We start from the raw sequence: 25015 nt of genomic DNA, 5'->3' as shown, positions 1-25015 counted from the left end.
TTGCCATTTCTCAGTTGTTATCTGCAGCACAGTTCAGCCCTTTTACTTTATTCTATTTGTTATTAAAGTAAAGGTATTCTTTATTGAACCTCATGGGGACATGCATCCTCTGCATTCGATCCAGCGATTTTTCTTATTGTGGGTGTCTAAAGCTGCACGTACTTCTATTCATAGACTTGAATATAGATATAAAAACAGTGTCACATTCATGTCCCCTCGCTTACGGCCATACCACTCTGAACACGCCCGATCTCGTCTGATCTCGGAAGCTAAGCAGGGTCGGGCCTGGTTAGTACTTGGATGGGAGACCGCCTGGGAATACCAGGTGCTGTAAGCTTTTATCTTTCTTTTTCAAAGTGTTATCTTTTGAGTGAAAACAAACACATTAGCCTGACTACATGACTGTCATGTTCTTTTGTACAAATTACTCTTACTACTTCACTCCTGCAATATGACCAGAAGAGGGAGCTGTTCTGATACTTTTCTACATTGTAAAACTCTCAGGTGGAGCTCTTGTGCTTACTGGGTTCATGTGTTCTGTTTGTTATGGTTTTTTTTGGTTCATAATTTTTTGGCCAGGACTGAATCAGGACTGAATCTGAACAAAGAAGCTGTGGAAAATAGGAGAGAAGACTGTGGAGGAGACACAGGAGCAAAGTGACTCTGCATCATGTCTTCTATGTTTTATTACATTTTGATATAAAAAACACAGTTTCATTTCTGTTTAGTTCAGTGCATGGAGCAGTTACACTTCTTCACTGAGTGGGACTCATTTTGAAACTGTGTCTATCCTGCCTCCCACAGTTTTCAAAAGGTACTACAGTTCCATCTGAGCCCCTTGACCTGCAGATAGAGACACATACAGGTGGGTCTCTCAGGTTATGGACAGGCCTCATGTTCAGAACCTCTAGAAGTCCTGATTGGCTGCAGGTGCTGGGGTATAGGGAGTGACAGCCGGACCCTCTCCTCCTCCCCTCCTGGCCCTCCTCCACCTGCCTCCCTTTCCTCCTCGCCCGGCTCTCCTCCTCCTCGCCCGGTCTTCCTCCTCCTCCTCGCCCGGTCTTCCTCCTCCTCCTCGCCCGGTCTTCCTCCTCCTCCTCGCCTGGTCTTCGTCCTCCTCCTCGCCTGGGCTTCCTCCTCCTCCTCGCCTGGTCTTCCTCCTCCTCCTCGCCTGGCCGATTTTTCTTGTTTTATCTGATTTTTCCTGTTGTTTGATTTTCCTGTTTGTTTTTGTGTGTATATCACGGTGGCTGAGTGGCTCATGTCTCACAGCAGAAGGTTTGGTTGATCCCCGGGTCGCCCAGGCCTTTCTGTGTGGAGTTTTTCATGTTTCTCCTCGTGTCTGGATGGGTTTCCTCCGGGTACTCCGGTTTCCCCCATCAACCAAAACATGAACGCCCTTTGAGACAACTAATGTTGTGATTTTGGGCATTACAAAAATAAATTGAATTGAATTGAACTGACAGGGGGGAGGCAAAGACAGGCATTCTAGGTTTAAAACAACTGGATTTTAACTTTGACACTGGGAACCCAAATGAGATAGTCATGTGAGACTCATTCTGCTTTCTGATTGGATAATCGTCTTGAACCAAAACACCAAATTATTGCTTAAATAAATTACATCATGTTTTGTCATTAATAATAAATCAGTATTATAATAGCTCTTGGTAAAAGTTATATTTGATGTGAACATGTTTAGCTCATATCTGGGGACACAGAGAGCTCCCGTTTATGGAACTAATTAAAGAAACAGTGCTTTTCTAGCAGCATATTTTTTCTCCTGCTTCAGTAATATTTTTTATTGAAGTAACAGTACACTTACTTGAGTAAAAGTTGTGTTCTTCTTCCCTCTGTGAGCGAGTTTAAAGTGACTGGAGCTTTATGTAACAATATGAAATAATCTGAACATTTGTGTTTTTGGCTCCTTCAGATTTGATTTAGTTTGGCTCCTTTTTGTGTCTCTTTGAAAATTGAAGCACTGTTACTCTACTTAAGTACTATTTTTGGATACTCTACACCTCTAATTCTGGTTTTCAGCCTCATTAATGGAGCATAAACCAAACCAATCCCCGACTTTAATGGAGTACATTTTTCTGATTACGGTGTGATTTGGTGCTATATACTCTGTGCTAAATATTTATCAGAGTTTTACATCAGTTGAGTGGCAGAAAAATGAAAGACTCTTCAGAAACTGCTACAAAAAATAAAGACTCTGAACTTTAATTAAAGGAACCGAGGTTTGACCTCAGTTGTAACAGTGATTTGTCCACCAGATGGCGCTGCGGTCTCCTCTGGAACCTGAGGCCTGTTCCCGTTCAGACCCGGACTCCCGAAGTCTGGAGCAGGTCCCAGACTTCCCTCCTCCAACCGTCAAGAAATGATTCTGAGAGAGCGTCGCCTCAGAGGATAATCTGTGTGCTCAAGGACAAGTTTAGACTGGCAGCCATGACACCGACTTCTTCTGACCCCTGACCCCATCTGACCCAACACCACTGATCCCAACTGACCCAGCCCCACTGACCCCATCTGACCCCACCTGATAAATCCCAACTAACCTCCTGACCCCATCTGACTTAAATGCTTCTTTAATACCCCATAGAAGTAAAAAAAAAACTTTAAAAAACCCTCTTTAATACCCCATAGAAGTAAATACCTCCTCTTTAATACCCCATAGAAGTAAATACCTCCTCTTTAATACCCCATAGAAGTAAATACCTCCTCTTTAATACCCCATAGAAGTAAATACCTCCTCTTTAATACCCCACAGAAGTAAATACCTCCTCTTTAATACCCCATAGAAGTAAATACCCCCTCTTTAATACCCCATAGAAGTAAATACCTCCTCTTTAATACCCCACAGAAGTAAATACCTCCTCTTTAAGTGAGAAACTACAGAAAAAACAGCTCACCTTTATCCACTGGTCCAAAACAGTTTGGAGTCAAAGTAAAGCACTAGAACTCTACATGTTCTTTCCTGTCGCTCATTTACTGTATTTTGTGTCTTTATTTTATTTAAACAGTTCAAACTTTTGTTTTATTTCTCTTGCATATCTGTTGTTCTCATTCTTCTGTCTCATCATGGGACAAATACAGTTTCCCTTGTGTTTAGTTCATCGTCTCTTTCACCAGAGTCACAGAGGAACCTTCTTCCACCGGTCTAAACCCAGAGAACACAGGCTCAGAGAAGGACCAGGAGAAGGTCCAGAGATGGAACAGTTCTCCATCAGAGGAGACGTCATAGAAGGACAGAGCTGTACGTTTAGTGGGATTGTACCTGTCATGAATACTATTTAACTCAATCTTTCACCAGCAGATGTTTGTGAGCAAAAGTAAAGCAAAACTACATTTATTTTAAATATAATAAACATACACTGCCCGTCCAAAAAAAAAAAGTCGCCACCTGGATTCAACTAAGCAAATATGTATAAGCCTCTATTGGATAATTACTGCATAGACAATTATCTTTAAGCTGGCAACAAGTTATTTAACCCCAACTGGTGTGATGAGTTGCTTCTCATTTCTTAAACAACCATGTCAAAGAACACATCCCATGGTTGTGGAAAAGATGTTAGTCTGTTTGAGAAGGGTCAAATCATTTGCATCATGCAGAGAAAACATCTAAGGAGATTGCAGAAACTACTAAAATTAAGTTAAGAACTATCCAACTCATTATTAAAAACTGGAAGGATAGTGGGGATCCATCGAGGAAGAAATGTGGCTGGAAAAAAATCCTGAATGATCGTGACTGGCAACCACTTAAACGTTTGGTGAAATCAAATCAAAGGAAAACAACAATAGAACTCAGGGTTGTGTTTAATAGTGAAAGTAAGAACATTTCCACATGCACAATGTGAAGGGAACTCAAAGCATTGGGATCGAACAGCTGTGTGGCCTTAAAACACTAATCAGTGAGCCTAACCGAAAAGAGGCTTTGTCTGGAGCAATGGAAGAAGGTCATGTGGTCTGATGAGTCCAGACCCTGTTCCAGAGTGATGGGCACATCATGCCTAGTGCCAACTGTACAAGCCTGTGGGGGCGGTGCTATGATGTGGGGTTGCTGCAGTTGGTCAGGTCCACGTTCAGCAACAGTATGTTCAAAGAATGAGGTCAGCTGACACCTGAATATACTGAATGACCAGGTTAATGCAACACTGGATGGAAATAAATCTTGTGACATTGCAGAAGCTTATTGAAACAATGCCACAGCGAATGTGTGTCGTGACCAAAGCTAAAGTGGTCCAACGGATCATTATAGTGTGTCAACTTTTTTTTGGTGGCAACTTGTTTTTTTGCCAGGCAGTGTATATTAAGTATAAGTATTTGAACGGGCAATAACTGGCATTAGTTTAAATTGAAAGTTGACTTCGAAGCTTTAGAAACGTTAATAACATAATAGACACTTGCATTTTGAAGGGAAAGTGTGGTATCCTCAACCAATTTAGTGATGATGGCATTTCTGCTCTGGTTGTCCCTTTTACAGCGCTCTTACAGATATGACAAGAATTTGGGAACAAAGTAAGAAAAGGTAAGGACATATTGAGTTTCACATGAAATCTGGAGTTTTCATTCTAATAGAGCACAGAGCCTTGACAGCAGTGCACAACTATGCACCACACACAAGCTTTTTAAGTGAAAGAAATATGAATTTCTGCTGAGTGAAGTCAAAGGCTTTGTAGAAGTCTAGGAGGAGGAAACCAATCGTCATCACCTCTGAGTCGTTTAGAAACACTAAGACAAGTGTCTTACTTTTATTGCAGATCTGCCTTTTCTTCAAACAGACTGTGTCACATCTAAAACATCTTTTATTCTTATGGCGAGAAATGAAGCCATCATTTTACAGTCATTATTTCACAGACATAGGGGGCGCCAGTCCTCAACAGAGAGTCTCTTTTTTAGGGTTAGGAGTTAGTGTGATAAGGCCTCGAGTGAGACCGGGGGTGTTCCCCTACCAATACTTTGAGTGAATATCTGTAATAGGAAAGGTGCAAGTAGATCAGAAAAAGCTTTATAAAACCACCAACCCATCAGCACAGAAATGGACTGAATCATCCCTTCTTCTGTAAGCGAGACGCCACAAAGGCCTATCTGAGTTTTCTATCATTTTGATCTTATACAGCCTGAGGTGCAGTCTCAGGATTATAGTTTGAATCTTACAGTTTTGTTTGGCATTGGCTTAAGAACAATGTTTTTCTAAGTGGAAAAAAAATGTAAAATCCTTGACCGTACACAGGCTCCTTCTGCTTTTCGCTGTAAAACTCATCAAGAGTCGATGGATAGTTCCTGAGCTGGAGTTTATCCTCTGACACTTCATCTGGTGGTGGCTGATATACAGGATATTTGTACAATTCATTTTTCTTCTGCTGCTGCCATGTCTTTAGCTGTTTTAGCCCCATGTTTTCTTAAAAATGTGCCCATTTCAAAATTAAATCATTCACAATTTGTACCAGAGGATTTCTCCTGTTTACCCTTATCCCAAAAAATACTTTGGAATTCTTTTATTTGGGATTTGACAACGGTGCCCCAACAATAATTGATTTCATTTCCAGTAAAATGGTGTATTGGTGTTATTGTGCCGTGGCCCTGGCTATGACTCCAGTCTTCTCCAGTGTGGACATGGGCAGAGTCTCAATCACCTGCACTCAGTCTGCCTTCAGACTCCAAAGCCCCAGCTCTCCTGACTCTGAGACTGTTACGTCAACTAGACGCTTACGTTTCAGTCGCCTGTGAGTTTGACACTTTGTTCAACCAATTTACTCACCTTCATCTCCTGTGGTCCCACCTCCTACAACTAAGGTATTTTAGCTGGTGGCGCCCCCTCCTGGAAACCTTCCAACCCTTTTGGCCAAGTGAGACAATAAATGCTTTTATTTTTGCATTTTGTATCGAGTCAATTTTTGGTCCAAACCTGCCATATGGATTTGAAGTTGCAGGTTTATGTGGATGACTCTGTGGTCGGGAAGTCATGTTGTAAAGATACTGACTAACGTTATTCCTTTGAATTAAATAAATGCATTCATTCATAGATTTCACCTGAAATTTGATCCTAGTGGCCATCTTTCTACTGTGTGAATTAACACTGAAGTCTGCTAGTCTCTCCAAAGCACAGAGTGAGGTCCTGCTCCTAATCTCTCCAAAGCACAGAGTGAGGTCCTGCCCCTCATCTCTCCAAAGCACAGAGTGAGGTCCTGCTCCTAATCTCTCCAAAGCACAGAGCGAGGTCCTGCTCCTCATCTCTCCAAAGCACAGAGCGAGGTCCTGCAGTGATGACAATAAGAGACAGAGGACCTAAGTATTATCTACTAAATACGTTTCCACAGAGCAAGGGGCGGAGACTTTGAGGATTTGAATACAAACATATTTAGTCGAGTTATTTTACTTTTTTCTCTATATAATTCCATATTTGGTACTTCATAGAGTTGCTGTCTCTGTGTTTGGCTGAGATGGTTCCTTCCTCTATTCTCTGTCTCTATTCTGATGTTGCCTCGTCACAAACAGACCTGGAGTTGTAAACTACCACTTGATGATATCACAAGATGAAACCGAGTGTTTTGAACTTTGGAGATGTACACAGACTAATAATAACTAATAAAAGTGTTACTCAAACATGTGTGAAAGAAACAAAACACAACTCCAGTCTGTTTTTGAGGAGGAACAGCATTAGAACATGACTTAAAGCTACAAGAGTCAGTTTGAGTAAAACAGGAGCTTTGAGCTCAGACACTGGACACAGACTTATTTACATCTTATTAATATGAGAGAAGTGAATTTTATTAAAAGCCAAAGGTCAGATTCAGGCTCCAAATCTGTTGTTTTCCTCCATTTCACAGTGACTTCACAGAATTCATCTCAAACTTTAAGAGCACATTCACATGATGCATTTACAATGTTTTAAACCAGATCTGAACATTTTAAAACTGACACATTTACACAGAAAATAATCATTAAAAAAGTTTAAATTTACAAAACACAAGATCCTAATGAGACTGAGAAACACTGCAGAACAGTAACACCAGCCTCCAGCTCCAGAGCTTCACTCTCTATTTGGAAGTGGAACTAACACTTTTCCTGAATGTCGACTTCTTTTTATGCAGAAAAAGCAAATATGACACATTTAGAACCTTAGGGAAATATTTGATACAAACATTTTTACTCAAACAATCATTGGTCCAACTGACTTTTTCTTAAATTCAAATGTCAAAAGCAGTTTCAGCATTTCTCAAACATGCAAGAGTAAAAAAAAGCCCAACTTAAACAACTCCTTGTGTGTTACTGGTGAAGAATAAGATGGAGAAAATGATGATGACGATGATGCCAGTAGAACTGAAGCTAAAAACAGGATGCCTAAACTTACACTCAAAAATACACTCATTGGCCAATAGAAATGTTGAAAAGATTACATTATTAAAGGGTATTTTATCCAACAGCGGTTTTAACGTAGTTTCAGAACCAATTGATGAACCTGAACCTTTAAGGATTTCACCGGCACTTCCTGTATTACCACCTAATGATGTCACAAGGTGGACTGGCGTGTTGTGAGATCTGTAGAGCATGAATGAAACAAAATGCACAATGTCAGGGGACATTTTTGAGGAGCGCGCTGCACTAGGACAGGGTTAAAGCCCCGATAGGGCACATTTCATCACATTAGAATAGGGTTAATGAGACAAAAGGTGGTTTTCGTAGAATAATTTAAAGTCACTCTATTTTTATATGATTCTTTTCTTTTAGAACAGCCTAAAAAACAGAAGTCACTGGAACCATCGTGTCCAAACATTGTAATTTAATATTTGATCCATTTAAAGGGACGGTACAAACGCACTTGGACATGACTTCACAAAAACACAATAATGAAGTAAACCAAAAATATTCAAACAGATTATGTCATTATGCCAGGAAATGTCCTTATATGGGCATATGTACTTTAAAACGCACAATGTACCTCCCTGCTCCACCGAGGCATTACTGCTTTATGTCAAATGTCCCACTGCACGGCATTAAAAGCATCTCCATGGAGATGAGCCAGCGACGACACGAAGTTACAGCTCAGATCTGTGGAGTGTACTCAGTTTCTTAAAACACTCTAGCATACAAATGATTTAAGGTATTTCGGAGCAATAAAACAACCTTAAATAAATGCAAGAGAGACAAGTTTAATGCTGTATTGTGGAACATTCCAAGCAAAACGATCACATCTCCATGGAAACAAGCAGGTAGCACACCCTCCAGCAGAAAAGTCACAATAATGTTTCAACTTAAAAATATCCAACCTGGTAACATCCAAAAGAGTAATACTTTGAATGTAGTACATGGGGATTGAACCAATAACCTCCCGGTAAGAGGGTAGACATCCCGCACCACTAAACCGTTCTGTCACATGATCATCTAGACTGAACTTCCACAGTTTAAAGGGCCCATACGAGGCTGTTTTCTGATCCCTGTTCTAACGCTGCTAAAAAAGACCTCCAATTGTGTTTTGTTTCATTCACACAGGTTTGAGTAACACTTTTATCTCCAAACCTCTAAACGCTCCGTTCCACCTTGTGATGTCATCAAGTACCTTTAGTTCAGGAGAAATTGGCAGGACCAGGTCCTGAAATGATCCAAATGATTCTAGTGAAGGTGTGTGGAGTTTAAAAACACAGTGGGGCACTTCCTGTATCACCACATGATGACATCACAAGGTGGAACAGAGTGTTTTAAGTATGAGTCACATGTGTGAATAAAACACAGCTCCAGGTTTGTGAAGAGAAAACGTTCTAATGACATGCGGACAGTGTCACATGGGCCTCTGTTGTGGGCGGGGCCTGATTGCATTTGACCCAGTGCTGTTATGTTTTAGTGAATGTTTGAAGCCTGTGGAGCAGGAGCATCTTGTGGTGGTGCGGCGCCCCCCGTGGCTCCTGGGGCGGTACCGCAGGCCGCAGCGGGCGGTCTCGGGTTGAGCCTCGGAGGTGGCTGATTGGATGAGGGCCGGATGAGGGGCGGGGGCTGCTGCAAGGTGGAGCGCGGTTGGAGGAAGCGAGCCTGCTGCTGAAGAGGAGGAGGGTGACGATGAAGAGCAGGAGCGGCCGGGAGTGAAGGGCGGAGGAGAGGAGGAGGCTGGTGAAGAGAGGAAGAGGAAGATGACAGAGGGGGGTGAGAGGAGGAGGAGGAGGCAGCAGCCGGGGACGCGCCAGACGAGACCTGAGAGAGAGAGAGAGAAAGGAGAAAGAGAAGAGAGAGGAGGATATGTTACATAATAAACATATATTTGGGTTTTTGTGATTTATTTTGTTTTCAAGAATTTCTGACCCAAAACCTAATGGACAAGAGAGAGTGAACGGAGAAGGGGAGGGAGGGAGTGAGAGGGGGGAGAAGAGAAAGAGGGAGGGACAGAGAGAGGAGGAGGAGGAGAGAGAGGGAGGAGAGAGAGTGGAATGAAGAGAGAAAGGGAGGTAGAGAGGGAGGAGATAGAGAGAGGTGAGGAGGACAGGGAGGAGACAGAGAGAGGGGAGAGGGAGAGAGAGGGAGGGAGATAGAGAGAGAGGGAGAAGATAAAGGGAGCTGGATAGAGGGGAGGAGAGAGAGAGAGACTCATATTTACTCAAGTACTTTTGAATAAACTCTACTTTTCACAGTACATTTCTAACAGCATACTTTTACTACTACTTCAATTAAAGTATTACTCAAGTAACAATACTCTTACTCAAGTAAAAGTGGTGTTCCTCTTCCCTCTGTGAGTCTAAAGTGACTGGAGCTTCAAGTAACAATATGGAATAATTTGAACATGGTGTTTGTGGCTCCTTCAGATTTGATTTTTTTGTCTCATTTTTGTGGCTCTTTTGAGCTTATTTCCTATTTTTTCCCCACATTATGGGTCTGTACACAAAGGACTGACGCCGCCTAACCTCTTCGTCCTCTTCATCGGTGCTTTTGCCTGAAGCCGGGGCGCTGTTCTTCCCTTCCTCTCCACAGGTGGCGCTGTCTCCATTCGGGGCTCTGGTTCCTTGCTCCGCCTCCCACTCCTGCAGCACTTCCTCCAGGTTAAAGCGGCGTCGATAATTCACAAAGAAGTTCTTGACCTGCCCCAGAGTCTTGTTCCCGATCACATCTGCGATCGCCTGGAAATCTTTACCGTATTTACGCACACCTGCAGACAGAGCGAAATCTTTACCGTTTTTACGCACACCTGCAGACAGAGCTGTAAGCCAGAGATGTTCAAACTGTTCAGATGTTTATCCATGTTCTAGTCGTTTCTGAAGTTGTATTTGGAACGATTTGTGTTTGAGTAATCTTTAATCGACTATTTTCAAGGCACCATTTTGCCGATTCACCCCTTTTAACCTCCACTGGTACACGCCCACTGTGACACGCCCACTGTGACACACACACTGTGACATACAGTTTCATACACACTGTGACACACAGTGACACACACACTGTGACAGACACACTGTGACACACACACTGTGACATACAGTTTCATACACACTGTGACACACAGTGACACACACACTGTGACAGACACACTGTGACACACACACTGTGACATACAGTTTCATACACACTGTGACACACACAGTGACACACACACTGTGACACACACACTGTGACATACAGTTTCATACACACTGTGACACACAGTGACACACACACTGTGACATACAGTTTCATACACACTGTGACACACACAGTGACACACACACTGTGACACACACACTGTGACATACAGTTTCATACACACTGTGACACACACAGTGACACACACACAGTGACACACACACTGTGACACACACACTGTGACATACAGTTTCATACACACTGTGACACACACAGTGACACACACACTGTGACAGACACACTGTGACACACACACTGTGACATACAGTTTCATACACACTGTGACACACACAGTGACACACACACTGTGACAGACACACTGTGACACACACACTGTGACATACAGTTTCATACACACTGTGACACACAGTGACACACACACTGTGACACACACACTGTGACATACAGTTTCATACACACTGTGACACACACAGTGACACACACACTGTGACACACACACACTGTGACATACAGTTTCATACACACTGTGACACACACAGTGACACACACACTGTGACAGACACACTGTGACACACACACTGTGACATACAGTTTCATACACACTGTGACACACAGTGACACACACACTGTGACACACACACTGTGACATACAGTTTCATACACACTGTGACACACACAGTGACACACACACTGTGACACACACACTGTGACATACAGTTTCATACACACTGTGACACACACAGTGACACACACACTGTGACAGACACACTGTGACACACACACTGTGACATACAGTTTCATACACACTGTGACACACACAGTGACACACACACTGTGACAGACACACTGTGACACACACACTGTGACACACACACTGTGACATACAGTTTCATACACACTGTGACACACACAGTGACACACACACTGTGACAGACACACAGTGACACACACACTGTGACACACACACTGTGACATACAGTTTCATACACACTGTGACACACACAGTGACACACACACTGTGACACACACACTGTGACATACAGTTTCATACACACTGTGACACACACAGTGACACACACACTGTGACACACACACTGTGACACACAGTTTCATACACACTGTGACACACACAGTGACACACACACAGTGACACACACACTGTGACACACACACTGTGACATACAGTTTCATACACACTGTGACACACACAGTGACACACACACTGTGACAGACACACTGTGACACACACACTGTGACATACAGTTTCATACACACTGTGACACACACAGTGACACACACACTGTGACACACACACTGTGACACACACACTGTTACATACACACCCAATGTTACACACTGACGTACACAGCCACTGTGACGTACTCACTTCCTTCTTCAGTTTTAATGGGTGATACTCGTAGGATTAAGCCGTGTTGCGTAGTCATTTTGGTACAAATAAAAAAAATGTGCTGCTCTAGTGTGATGTGCAGCTGTCCATAGGGGGCGCCGACAGCATGCGGCGCTTTGTTATGATGATGTTACGGCGACGTCAGCTCCCATTGGACACCACAGTTTTCTAACGTGGAAGTCAGCGGACTTGTCTCTTTTATGAAGTTGTTTTAGATTTAAAATGTGTAAATTATAACAAAATAATACACAGGGATCATAGATGAGAACCATAGAGACACAAGCTCAATAGGGCTGGCTGCTTCGGCTCTGAGGGTAGAAAAGTGAGTAACATAGCGCTTCTCTAAATTAGACTCAGAGTTTACAAATGACTGGACTCACCCTGAACGGCCAGCAACTGCTCGTCCGTGGTCCAGCGAGCGTTCACCTTCTGGTTACTCTGCACACAGAGGTCATAGCAGTCAGTTACTTTAATTAATAACATTGATACTTTGGGTCTACATCTATGGGTATTTGTTCATCAGTTACCATGGTGGCAACGCACACATTAGCAACTAGCAAAGTAAGTTTTAAGATTGTCTTAAACTCAACAAAAAATGTCACAGTGATTTAAAGAGCACATGTTCAGGAGCCTGTGGTCAGTCCGAGCTCATCGTCCTGTTTAGGAGTTTGATTTTACACAAAAAGGTGAGAATGACTCACTGAAAAAACTGTTGGCTAATGCTAATGCTAGCTAGCTTATGACTGTAATGTTATCTGAGAGGGACTTGTTTAACAGCACAGATCAGCTCACCTGTTGGAGTCCAGATAAATCAGCTCTTTATGAACAGATTGTGTTAAAACAAAGCTCAGATTAAAATCTAACTTAAGTAACAGCTTCAGACAGAGTAGTGCCTACAGTTAGCGTTACAACCGCAGGGAATGTTGATGACATCAGTTGTAGTATCTGTAGTTGGAAGTCATTTTACCTCAGGCAGCCTGAACTCATCAATCCCAGTCTCCAGAGTGTGTTTGAGTCCACTGTTTATCTGCTTCGCATTCTGCACCTGCAGATAACAACGTGAAAAAACATACAACAGCTGCAGTAGTAGTAGTAGTAGTAGTAGTACAGGTAGTAGTAGTAGTAGTAGTAGTAGTAGTAGTGATAACGATAGCAGTAGCAGTAGTAGTAGTAGTGATAGCGATAGCAGTAGTAGTAGTTGCAGTAGTAGCAGCGGTAGTAGCGGCAGTAGTAGCAGTAGCAGTAATAGTAGTAGTAATAGCAATAGCAATAGTAGTAGTAGCAATAGCAGTAGTAGTAGTAGCAGTAGCAGTACTAGAAGTAGTAGTAGTGATAGCGATAGCTGTAGCAGTAGTAGTAGTAGTAGTAGTACCAGTAGTGGCAGTAGCAGTAGTAGTAGTTGTAGTAGTAGCAGCAGTATTAGCGGTAGTAGTAGCAGTAGTAGCAGTAATAGTAGTAGTAGCAGTAATAGTAGTAGCAGTAATAGTAGTAGTAATAGTAATAGTAATAGTAGTAGCAGTAGTAATAGTAGTAGTAATAGTAGTAGTAATAGTAATAGTAGTAGTAGTAGCAGTAGTAGTAGCAGCGGTATTAGCGGTAGTAGTAGCAGTAGTAGTAGTTGTAGTAGTATTAGCGGTAGTAGTAGCAGTAATAGTAGTAGCAGTAGCAGTAGTAGTAGTTGTAGTAGTATTAGCGGTAGTAGTAGCAGTAATAGTAGTAGTAATAGTAGTAGTAGTAGTAGTAGCGGATTAGTAGCAGTAGTTGTGATAGAAATATAAGTATAGTCATGTTGTATATTTAAAAGCATTTGATCTATGTCTGTCAGACCCAGACACATGAACATGTGAAGCTCTGTCTCCCACAGGAAACTCACTGTTGTTCTGTCTAAGTGTGAAAGTTCATTATCATATGGGAAACAAAAGTCACTCTGCTTTAAAATGTATGTAGCTTTGTCATTCTGGTATAAAATAGTCAGAGCTCAGATGCTCAGGGTGGGTGGGTTGTTGAGACTTGGACTTAGAGAGAGAGGGGAAATGGGGGAGAGGCCGGGGGGCTACCAGTCTGTGTCCAGGCCTGGGCCCTGTCCTGTCCAGTCTGTGTCCAGGCCTGGGCCCTGTCCTGTCCAGTCTGTGTCCAGGCCTGGGCCCTGTCCTGTTCAGTCTGTGTCCAGGCCTGGGCCCTGTCCTGTTCAGTCTGTGTCCAGGCCTGGGCCCTGTCCTGTCTGTATCTGCTGTAACAAACAATAAACCTTTTTTCCTGTATTGCAAAACTCACCGAGCTTCGTAAATGGATTACTTTTCATCTAGAACTGTAATTTTTTCCACAACATAGTATTAGCAGTAGCAGTAGTAGCAGCAGTAGTAGCAGTAGTAATAGTAGTAGTAGTAGTAGTAGTAGCAGTAGCAGTAGAAGTATAGAAGTAGTAGTAGAAGTAGTAGTAGTAGCAGTAGCAGTAGTACTAGTAGCAGTAGTAACGGTAGTAGTAGTAGTAACAGTAGTAATAGTAGTAGTAGTAGAAGTAGCAGTAGTAGCAGTAGCGTAATAGTAGTAGTAGTATTTGCAGTAGCGGATTAGTAGTAGTAGTAGCAGTAGTAGCAGCAGCAGTAGTAGTAGTAGTAGTAGCAGTACCAGTAGTACTAGTAGTACTAGTAGTACTAGTAGTATTCGTAGTATTCGTACCTGTCTCTTCAGTGACACTAGCTCCAGGTCCAGTCCCCTGAGCAGACTATTAGCCGCGGACACAGAGCAGCTAACGGCTAACACATCGTCCTGCGTCAGGTACATGCCTTTGGGCGGTCTGCAGCGCGCCCTCTGGTGGTGGCGATGTGTAAGTGTCTGGTGCTCTCTGCGACCCAGGGCTAGTTTAGCCCCTGGAGGAGGGGCCTCGGGCTGGTTCTGAAGAGGAGAGAGAGAGGGGTATTAAAGAGGGGGTATTTACTTCTATGGGGTATTAACTGTAACACATGACATATTTACAAAATCATTTCCTTTCCTTTTATTGTTTTCAAAATGTTATACTTGCCCAAAACAACGTATTAACATGTTTTATAAGCTTCACTTTTGTTGTTGACGCTCTGAGTGTCCCCTCTTTGCTCGCTGCACTCCCCGCAGCCCCTCCCCCTTTAGAGCACTATCACAAACAGCTGCATCCGACTTATGAATCTACGGCACATCAGGTTTGTCCAGTTGCTGTTTACAGTTTTGTGTTATATTTTTGTACATTTATGGAGAACTGTCATGTGGAGGCATGGGTGATGTAGGCTAGTGGGTGAAGCCTTGTACATGGGTGATGTTGGCTTGTGGGTGGAGCCTCGTACAGGCTCGTACTGCTCACCATAAGGAGGGTTTAAATAGGGCCCGGGAGAGATCTCTATATTCCTCAAACATGGATAACATCTGAAACCCCGTTTTTGATGAGGGAACGATAGAACATGGGAGAAAGATCCAAAATGAAGTGATTCTGCAGAATACGTTTAAAGCTGTGACCTTGTTGTTTCTCCCTTCTCTCTCTCCGAGTCGCACATCCCTTCCCCTTCTCACCTCCTCTCTTCTCTCCCTCCTTCTCTCATCCCTCCCTCTCCAGTTACACCTCTTTCTTCCTGTCCTTATTGGTCATCAACTCCCCCTCTCTCTCTTCTCTCTCTCCATCCCTCCTACTTCCTCTCTTCTCTCACCTCTTTCTTTGCCCGTTTGTTTCATCCTCTCTCTCCCTCCCTCCTCCTCCCTCACTCCTCTCACCTCTTTCTTTGTTTCCTTGTTGGGGTCGTAGTCACTGTCGTTTGCTTCGATCGGATTGGCTTCCTCCATTTCCTCATCACTGAAACACAAATAATCAGACATAGAGACTGAATGTCCACACTCTCCCTACAGGGGGCGCTATTTAGGGCTCACACATGTTTAGTGCTTGAAAAGCAGTGTTCAGCACTGGTCACTAGAGAGGTCAGTATAGACCAAGATGCATTGGGAGAATCATAAAAATAGAGGCAGGTGTTTAACTGGACACAGCACGACATGAAGAAGATAGAAGCTCTGGTTTATCTCACTGTGGATCCTGATTATGAATAAAACACTGAAAAAAAAAACGTTCTGGTGTAAAGCTGCTAGTGCTAGCCTTTAGCTGGAGCTGTTAGCAGAACGAGCATTCCCACATTTCAGACACAAAGCTGAACACTCCAGTCCATTTACGTCAATCCAGTTTAAACGTGTGAGATTATTATTAGCCCATAAAGACTTGAGCCAGTCCAATCTCATCAGTATTTATCACATATCAACTATCAGAGTTTAGACTTGAAGCCAGTCACACGACCTGAGTCACACGACCTGAGTCACACGACCTGAGTCACACGACCTGAGTCACACGACCTGAGTCACACGACTTGAGTCACATCGTTGTAAGGTCCAAAGGTTTTTATTCTGCTTCTTCTCTTTTAATGTTCATTTTATGGTGATTATTCATGATTATTTTTGTTTTGATTTGTTGTATTGAGATTTTTTTTGTATGAATTGTGCTGTACAAATAAACTTGCCTTGCCTAGTAGACGTAGTAGTAGTAATTGTAGTTGCAGTAATAACAGTAAAAGTACCTGTTTTCCTCATTGGACATTCAAACACAGGGTGGGGGTTGTAGTAGTAACAGTAGTTGTAGTAGTAGTAGTAGTAGTTGTAGTAACAGTAGCTGTAGTAGTAGTAGTAGTAGTAGTAGTAATAGCAGTAAAAGTACCTGTCTTCCTGGTTGGAGCGGCTAGCTAACTTTCTAGCCTGCCGGTCCATGAGGCTGGTTCTGGAGCGTGTCTTCTTCCACGAATAATAATATTTCACCAGAGACGAAATGGATTTATCCGGCAACTGAACAACAAAAAGATTTTAGCGTTTAGTGTAAGAGCAGCACAAAACAAGAAACGGAAGCACTGATCTGACACTGATCGGACTCTGATAGGACACTGCTCTCATACTGGTCTCATACTGGTCTCATACTGGTCTCATACTGCTCTCATACTGGTCTCATACTGCTCTCATACTGCTCTCATACTGCTCTCATACTGCTCTCATACTGCTCTCATACTGCTCTCATACTGCTCTCATACTGGTCTCATACTGGTCTCATACTGGTCTCATACTGGTCTCATACTGGTCTCATACTGGTCTCATACTGGTCTCATACTGGTCTCATACTGGTCTCATACTGGTCTCATACTGGTCTCATACTGGTCTCATACTGCTCTCATACTGGTCTCATACTGGTCTCATACTGGTCTCATACTGGTCTCATACTGGTCTCATACTGCTCTCATACTGGTCTCATACTGGTCTCATACTGGTCTCATACTGGTCTCATACTGGTCTCATACTGCTCTCATACTGGTCTCATACTGGTCTCATACTGGTCTCATACTGGTCTCATACTGGTCTCGGCTTCCAAATATCGGTTCAGTGACTATCGAAAAGTTGTTCTGACATTTCTCAGAGATAATAAGTTACATAAACATTTAGATCAGTTTTATCTTATTTTATTTTAGTTTGTTTATTTGAGAACATAAATGCCGTTTACAGTCTCTGCTCTGGTATCAATCGATATTTATGAAGGTACATTTGTTCCAAAAAGTTTGAACTTGAGACATTCGTTGCGCTGAGTTTGTCTCAAAAAGATTTGTGAGCGCAGTGGCTGAAGACAGCGGGGGGCGGGGCTAGAAGGGACTGGGGTTGCTGTGGCAATGGCTAAACTGGTTTATATACAGTAAAGGAGCTAACCCGAAATCTGACAGTACGTCACCTTTATGTGATATTATGATGTGCATTATTAAGCTTTTAATAAGTTGTATACCAAAGTAAATTGCGTAGCAACAAAAGTGTTAACAAGTTTCTCAGAAAACATGTTACCATTAGTTAGCGACTTATGCTAGCAGACATCTCTCCGACTTTTTCCTGCTAATAAGGCTAGTGTGACATTACAAGTGGTTACAAACATTAGGAATTTTTTTGCAACAAGGTCATTGCAGTTAACCTGGAGTAAGGCACTTATTACAGAACAGAGCAGGTTCCACATAATATAGCACTGGGTTTAATTAACAATGTGAAGGCATAACATACGTTTAAGTTAATTTCACTTGGGCAGAATACAATACATTAGACCAGTGCATTCATTAATTCCTTCTTTCTATTCTAAAAAAAAAACGCTGGACCCTCCCCCCTTGACCGGGCACTCCATGATCCACAACTTATACTCAAGGACTGCATCTTTGGAAATAGTTCATAAAACAAAAGTCAAAACAGCGGTCACGCTCACATCAGTGCCACAGCTCCACTGATGCAGGCAGAGCAACCACAAATCACCTGAAACATACAACCGCAAATCACCTGAAACATACAACCACAAATCACCTGAAACATACAACCGCAAATCACCTGAAACATACAACCGCAAATCACCTGAAACATATGCGCCGAGAGTGAAAACTGGGAGCGCTTTACCCAAGACACACGTCCCAATTTACGCACTCACAGTGCACGACCCTGGGGCTTCTTAGGCCAGTGAGTTGGTGCCTGACGACGGTGTACTGTATGTGAACCAGTGAACGATGAGGAGAAAGCCGGCCGATGCCCCCAGAGATCATGACCAGCAGAGACAGACTCCTGGCTCAGCTTTATTCAGTTCAGTTAATGGGTGTGGGCTCAGGCAGTGGCACTGAAATAAGCCACAACTTAGTGTATTTTTGTTTGCCAGTGTACAAATCAACATTTACGCAGTCAAACTTTTTGGAACAAATGTACCTTCATAGATATTACCAAAAGTATCAAAAATCAGACACTTATCAATACTGAAACTAGATACTTAGTGTTCACAGGTACTAAAAAGTCCCATTGACAGAAATGAACCTTTTCTGAATATGTTTACCATGATGTTGAGCTGAATCTGAACAAGTATAAGACACATAGACTAGTATACACCCATGGACCACTATGAGCGTACTGGACTAAACCAGGACTAAACCAGGACCAAACCAGGACCAAACAAGAAACAAACCAGAAACAAACCAGAAACAAACCAGAAACAAACCAGAAACAAACCAGGACCACTGAGCACTATGGAACCTACTGGACTTTGAGGATTACACAGATATAAAACACATAGTAATAGAACACAAAGCACAACATTTAATGTGGAACATCACAGTATAAAGAGTATGTTTATTATCATTGTGGTATTGGAATTGCTAGCGAGTAGCGAATCTACTCCTTAGTGTCAAAATTGAGTTTGAAGCACTAGTTTGTAGCAACACTATTAGTACTTATAGTACTGGCAGTACTCACCATCTGCTGTATGCGGTGGAAGCTCTTGCCGTGGAAGCTGAAGGCCTGCTCAAACAGAACCTTGTCCTCCACCGTCCACTCGTCTGGAAACGGAGTGAAATTTGGGAGATCAGCCAGAGACTTCTCGATGTTGTGCTTGTGCCAGAAGAGCATGCCCAGAGCCTGAGGGCAAAGACCAGAGATCGGGGTGAGACCGGGGTGAGACCAGAGTGAGACCAGAGTGAGACTCGGGGTGAGGCCGTGGGTGAGACCGGGCTGAGACCAGAGTGAGACTCGGGGTGAGGCCGTGGGTGAGACCGGGCTGAGACCAGAGTGAGACTCGGGGTGAGGCCGTGGGTGAGACCGGGCTGAGACCAGAGTGAGACTCGGGGTGAGGCCGTGGGTGAGACCGGGCTGAGACCAGAGTGAGACCAGAGTGAGACCAGAGTGAGACTCGGGGTGAGGCTGTGGGTGAGGCCGTGGGTGAGACCAGAGTGAGGCCGTGGGTGAGGCTGTGGGTGAGGCCGTGGGTGAGGTCGTGGGTGAGAACTCAGTTAGACTTCGGTTAGGCCTGGGACTGAACCAGGTCTTAAACCAGCTCTATTGAGCTTGTGTCTCTATAGTTCTCATCTCTGACCCTTGTGGATAATTTTGTTATAATTTACACATTTTAAATCACAATAATCATCTAAATCGACATCATAAAAGAAACAAGTCCACTGACTTCCGTGCTGGAAAACTGCGGTGTCCAATGGGGGCTGACGCCAGCACAACAAAGCGGCACATGCTGTTGGCGCCCCCTATGGACAGCTGCACATTACACTACAGCAGCACATTTTTTTCATTTGTACCAAAATGACAATGCAACACTGCCGAATACTACGAGTATCACCGATTAAGAAAATAACATCTAAAACCCTTTCAGACATACTTTTGATGGGACAATGGCTTAACAGGGTAGGCTTGAAAAAGAACATTTGACATAATACCGCCTCTTTAAAAACTGCTATCTGTGACACAACAATCCTGGCAAAGGAGTTTTTATGCAGAATGACAGAACTCAGTTGGAATGAACCTAAACCCAAACTCCAGGTCTGTTTGAGATGAGGAAACGAGGCGTCACCTGCTCCACGTTGTATCCATGTTTCTCTTTGGCAATAGCGATGTACTCGTCCACTGTGAAGAGAGAGAGGCACATGAGGACCTGACAGAGGACGGACTGTGTGTGTCCATACTCACAACATGAGAACCTGATAGAGGACAAACTATGTGTATGTCCACACTCACACCATGAGAACCTGCCTTAAGGGACACAAGCCAGCTCCATTATGTAAATCAGGGCTACAATATGATAAAAGGATGTGGTACATGTGAATTATGTTTTGTGAGAATGATTTTATTTATAGAAAATCATTGCTTCATCAGATTTTGAATTTTAAACGCAGTAAAACTGTCACTTTGTTTCAATCATTTTCATACAAGCTGTATGACAGATTTTTTAGGTCCATCCATCCATTTTCTTCCTCTTATCCGGGGCCGGGGGCAGCAGTCTGAGCAGGGACTCCCAGACTTCACCCCAGACACGTCCTCCAGCTCCTCTGGTGGGACCCCAAGGCGTTCCCAGGCCAGCTGAGAGACATAGTCCCTCCAGCGTGTCTCGGGTCTTCCCCAGGGCCTCCTCCCGGTGGGACATGCCCAGAACACCTCCCCAGGAATAGGTTAAAAATTCTAAATCTGATGATACATAGATCATGTAAAATAAAAAATGAATTTGCTTCATCTATGAGTTAAACTAGGCCAAAAGAGAAACAAAAAGACAAAACAAAAACCAACTCAAGTCTAATGTAGAGTCTAATGTAGAGTTTGTGTGTGTATATATATATGTATGTGTGTGTATTCTCACACTTGGAGTCGCTGATGCAGTGATATGGGGACCACACTAGCATGCCTCCGCTCTCTTTGTCCGCGTACTTGGTTGCGCCTGGTTCAAAGTCGGGGATGGAGGCCTGATAGTCGGAGCCCACCCTCATCCCCACATCTGAAGAAACATATTACAGGAAAAACTTTAGATTTTTTATTATTATTATTATTATTATCGTTTCAAGCACAGTAATGACATGGTGAATGAAACACTCAGCAACATGTTTATTTATTTATTTACTGCTCATGTCATTTTATGGTAAAAATGATCACATTTTATACAGTGTTTTTCCACCTTCATGGCTCTCACATAATCAGACTATTAACATAAACACAACTTATCTGTGTTTTGACGATATTGGCCTGAACAAATGAAACGGGGAGAAGATCACTCTTAAATCAGCCGTGCTGTGCTTGTGTCTCTGTGATTCTCATCTTTGACCCTTGTGAATCATTGTTATAATTTACACATTTTAAATCACAATATTCATCTAAGACCACTTAATAAAAGAAACAAGTCCGCTGACTTCCGTGTTAGAAAACTGCGGTGTTCAATGGGAGCCAAAATCATCGTAAATACCATCACAAAATGGTGTCGGCGCCCCCTATGGACAGCTACACATCACACTAGAGCAGCACATTTTTTTCATTTGTACCAAAATAATGACGCAACGCTGCCGAATCCAACGAGTATCGCTGATTAAGAAAATAAAACTGGAGGAGGAAGTGTGTACATCACAGTGAGCGTGTACATCACAGTGGACGTGTACGTCACAGTGGGCGTGTACGTCACAGTGGGCATGCACGTCACAGTGGGCGTGCACATCACAGTGGGCATGTACTGGTGGAGGTTAAACAGGGGTAGATCGACAAAATGGCGTCTTGAAAATAAGAGATTAAAGATTACTCAAACACAACTTCAGAGGCTCAATGAGAAACATGACTAGAACATGGATGAACATCTGAACATAACAGTTTTGGAATAGGTCTGATTCGTCATTTCTATAGAATTCGCTAACCTGGCTAACACTTTAGCGATACATGTGGCATATTTATCATTCAATCATGACATCACAGCATCACAGCAGCAGAACAAGTCAGAACAAGACATCAGACTTTGGTTAAACCCAGTTCAGAGAAAAGCTCATCCCTCTGCAGGTCTGTGATTCTGATCAGGCTGAGCTCTGAGTTTTGGTCCTTTTGGGCACTTTTTTGATGCTCTGACTCCCCCCCCCCCTTTTGCTCTCAGTGCTAAGTCACTCCCCCTTCAGCACACTAGTACAACACAATTAGCTGCAACCCACTAATGAAACTACTGCACATCACATCAGGTTTGTTCAGTTGTTGTGTACAGTTTTGTATCATGTTTTTGTATATTTATGGAGGATTGTCATGTGGGAGCATGGGTGACGTAGGCATGTGGGCGGAGCCTCGTACAGGCTCATACTGCTAACTGTAAGGAGGGGAGAAAGATCCAAAAAGTGGATTTTCCAGAATATCCCCTCTTTAACAAACTCTCAATATTGGTCAAAGCAGAAAGACAAAGATGTTGTGGTCAAACCTCCAGAGGCAAAAATTGTTGTTGTGTCCTTAGGCAAGACACTTGACCCACACTACCTAGTGTGAATGTGGTGTGTCTGTGAATGCTGATGGTCGAAGGGTCGATGGCTCAGATTGTCAGCCTCACTTCTGTCAGTGTGTCCCAGGGCAGCTGTAGCTACAGAAGGTCCACACAGTGTGGAGTGAATAAAAAAATGCACAAATTGTAAATAGACTTTGAACGTCTCGAAAAGTGCGATAAGACTAATGCAGTATTAATACTATTATTATTATTATTAGGGAAAAAAACACCTGTCCATCGCTGTAACAGTCAAATATGTTCCGTCTCATTTAGGGGCAAAGTTCCTTTCATTTTGTATCAGAAATAAATAAGATGTACTCCGGGAAGAATTGTTATTGTGGCGGTTATAAACTGTTTTGCTTTAGTCTCTGGGGTCTGTTCTATCTTTGGTACAGTTCCTGCCTTAGACCTGATCCAGTTCCTCTTTCGTCCTGGTCTGGTGATTGCTCGAGGCTCCCTGTGTTCGAGGGTCCCCGTGCTCGAGGGTCCCCGTGCTCGAGGGTCCCCGTGCTCGAGGGTCCCCGTGTTCGTGGCTCCCCGTGCTCTAGGCTCCCTGTGTTCGAGGCTCCCTGTGCTCGAGGCTCCCTGTGTTCGAGGCTCCCTGTGCTCTAGGCTCCCTGTGTTCGAGGCTACCCGTGCCCGTGATCGAGGCTCCGCTCTGTTCTCGTTGTAAAAGCTGTATTACATAAATATGACATGTATTCAGTCTCATATAAGCCGAGTTTTAAACATTTACCCTAGGACGAGTTTGGTCGCATTTGAATCGCAAGCTCCTCGTGTTCTGCGCCCGAGGTTCCGCGGCTGACCGAGGCTACCCACCGTGCTCCTCGTCGCTGCTGTCTTCCGTGCAATGTCCGTTGGAGGCCGTGGACGGGCTCTTGGTTCCGTTAGAGCGGCCTTTGCCCATGTACTCCGAGCCCTTGTCCATCATCCCGGGCATCTCTGCGGTGCTCCGTGGCCCTCTGTGGCCGCGGCTCGACGCTGTTTTTCCGGGGCAGAGAAGGCGCCAGGACCCGCTGCCTGAACTGGAAGTGACCGGTGACAGTCTGTGACCACGAGGAGGCGCTGGGAGGGCGAGCGCACACAGCCTCGAGAGCGGCTTCATAGGCAACAAACACAATGCGCTCACTACAGACCCCTCGCTCAATCATTTTTGTGTATTTTTATCATTTACCCAGACGTAATAAGCCCGTTTTACACGTTAACGCCTGGGTCTAACTTACGCAGCGGACGGATTCGGCACGGCCGATCCGCTCCTCGGTTTGAATTGTGCTGTATCCCTCCGCTCACTACACAAACAACGATAGTTAACGAAGAGCGGTTTGCGTCATTAAAAACTGAAATACGGGCATGATGTGCATTAAAACAAGAGTGAACGCCAAACCGCTCATTCTCTAAAATATAACCTTTGGTTTGAGATTATTTTAATTAATGTTACTTGAGTTATTTTTTACTTTCACGCAGTTTGTATACACTCGCTGCGTTACTGTCATATGTCCACCAGAGGGAGACAAACTTCATGAATCCGATGAACTCTGGAAAAGGGGAAATATACGAGGGTCATTCAATAAATAAGGTGATTTTTTTCGGTATAAGGACTTTTAATACAGTTAGAAGCTTACTTTTTTTTTTTTAACTTGTTTTTCACATGGATTTAATTTCTTTTGCAGATAAAAAACAAAACTTTGAGAGTTTTGGCGATTAACAAAGATGGCCGACCAAGAAGCTCCAGGATTGAACAGCGGTCAGTTATCAAGTTTTTGGTTGCGGTGAACCAGACACAGTGACATTCTCCTATGGATTTCAACAGGTTTACATATATGACCGCTGTTCAATCCTGGAGCATGCTTCTTGGTTGGCCATCTTTGTTAATCACCAAAACTCTCAAAGTTTTGTTTTTTATCTGCAAAAGAAATTAAATCAATGTGAAAAACAAGTTAAAAAAAAAAAAAAAAGTAAGCTTCTAACTATATTAAAAGTCCTTATACCGAAAAAATCACCTTATTTATTGAATGACTCTCGTATTAACAATAAATAACCAAATGTATTAAAGGAGGTTCTGAAAATCTACAAATAAAGTCTATTTATAAACACATAAAATAATTGCTTAACACAATAGTTAAAGGAATTGTGTGAAAGATTTTGATTTTAAGTCCCATAAGGGAGGAGGTAGAGGTAAACATGTTGAAATCAAATAGAACTTTTACTGACAACAGTAC

The 25015-nt window shown here is 43.1% G+C and overlaps 1 protein-coding gene and 1 non-coding gene across 2 annotated transcripts; one reads left to right on the top strand and one right to left on the bottom strand.

Annotated features, from left to right (window-relative positions):
- The first annotated feature begins 218 nt into the window (after positions 1-218).
- Positions 219-337, top strand: LOC117379534 (5S ribosomal RNA). The gene has a single exon (XR_004542089.1). It is a non-coding gene; the product is annotated as a 5S ribosomal RNA (ribosomal RNA).
- Positions 338-6739: 6402 nt separating this feature from the next.
- rcor3 (REST corepressor 3) lies at positions 6740-23881 on the bottom strand. The gene is made up of 11 exons (XM_033973406.2): positions 23616-23881; positions 21159-21293; positions 20379-20431; positions 19277-19438; positions 16689-16813; positions 15707-15785; positions 14648-14863; positions 12936-13013; positions 12349-12406; positions 9888-10129; positions 6740-9183 (listed from the first exon to the last, which is right to left on the bottom strand). Exons 1-11 carry the CDS (start codon positions 23734-23736, stop codon positions 8836-8838), a joined length of 1617 nt encoding a protein of 538 aa, XP_033829297.1. The 5' UTR covers positions 23737-23881; the 3' UTR covers positions 6740-8835.
- Between the last annotated feature and the right edge of the window lie 1134 nt (positions 23882-25015).

The sequence above is a fragment of the Periophthalmus magnuspinnatus genome, chromosome 1 (assembly GCF_009829125.3).
Source record: "Periophthalmus magnuspinnatus isolate fPerMag1 chromosome 1, fPerMag1.2.pri, whole genome shotgun sequence".
Taxonomy (NCBI): Eukaryota; Metazoa; Chordata; class Actinopteri; order Gobiiformes; family Gobiidae; genus Periophthalmus; species Periophthalmus magnuspinnatus.
This window is presented reverse-complemented; position numbering and strand designations above follow the sequence as displayed.

Bases quoted from the DNA above. Each gene is read 5' to 3' on its own strand.
- rcor3 (XM_033973406.2), bottom strand. From the start codon at position 23,736: ATGCCCGGGATGATGGACAAGGGCTCGGAGTACATGGGCAAAGGCCGC. The intron at 13,014-14,647 runs GTACGAATACTA...TGTTATCTGCAG, and splicing joins TAGTGTCACTGAAGAGACAG to GTGCAGAATGCGAAGCAGAT. The intron at 12,407-12,935 runs GTAAAATGACTT...CTCTGTGTGCAG, and splicing joins ATGAGTTCAGGCTGCCTGAG to AGTAACCAGAAGGTGAACGC.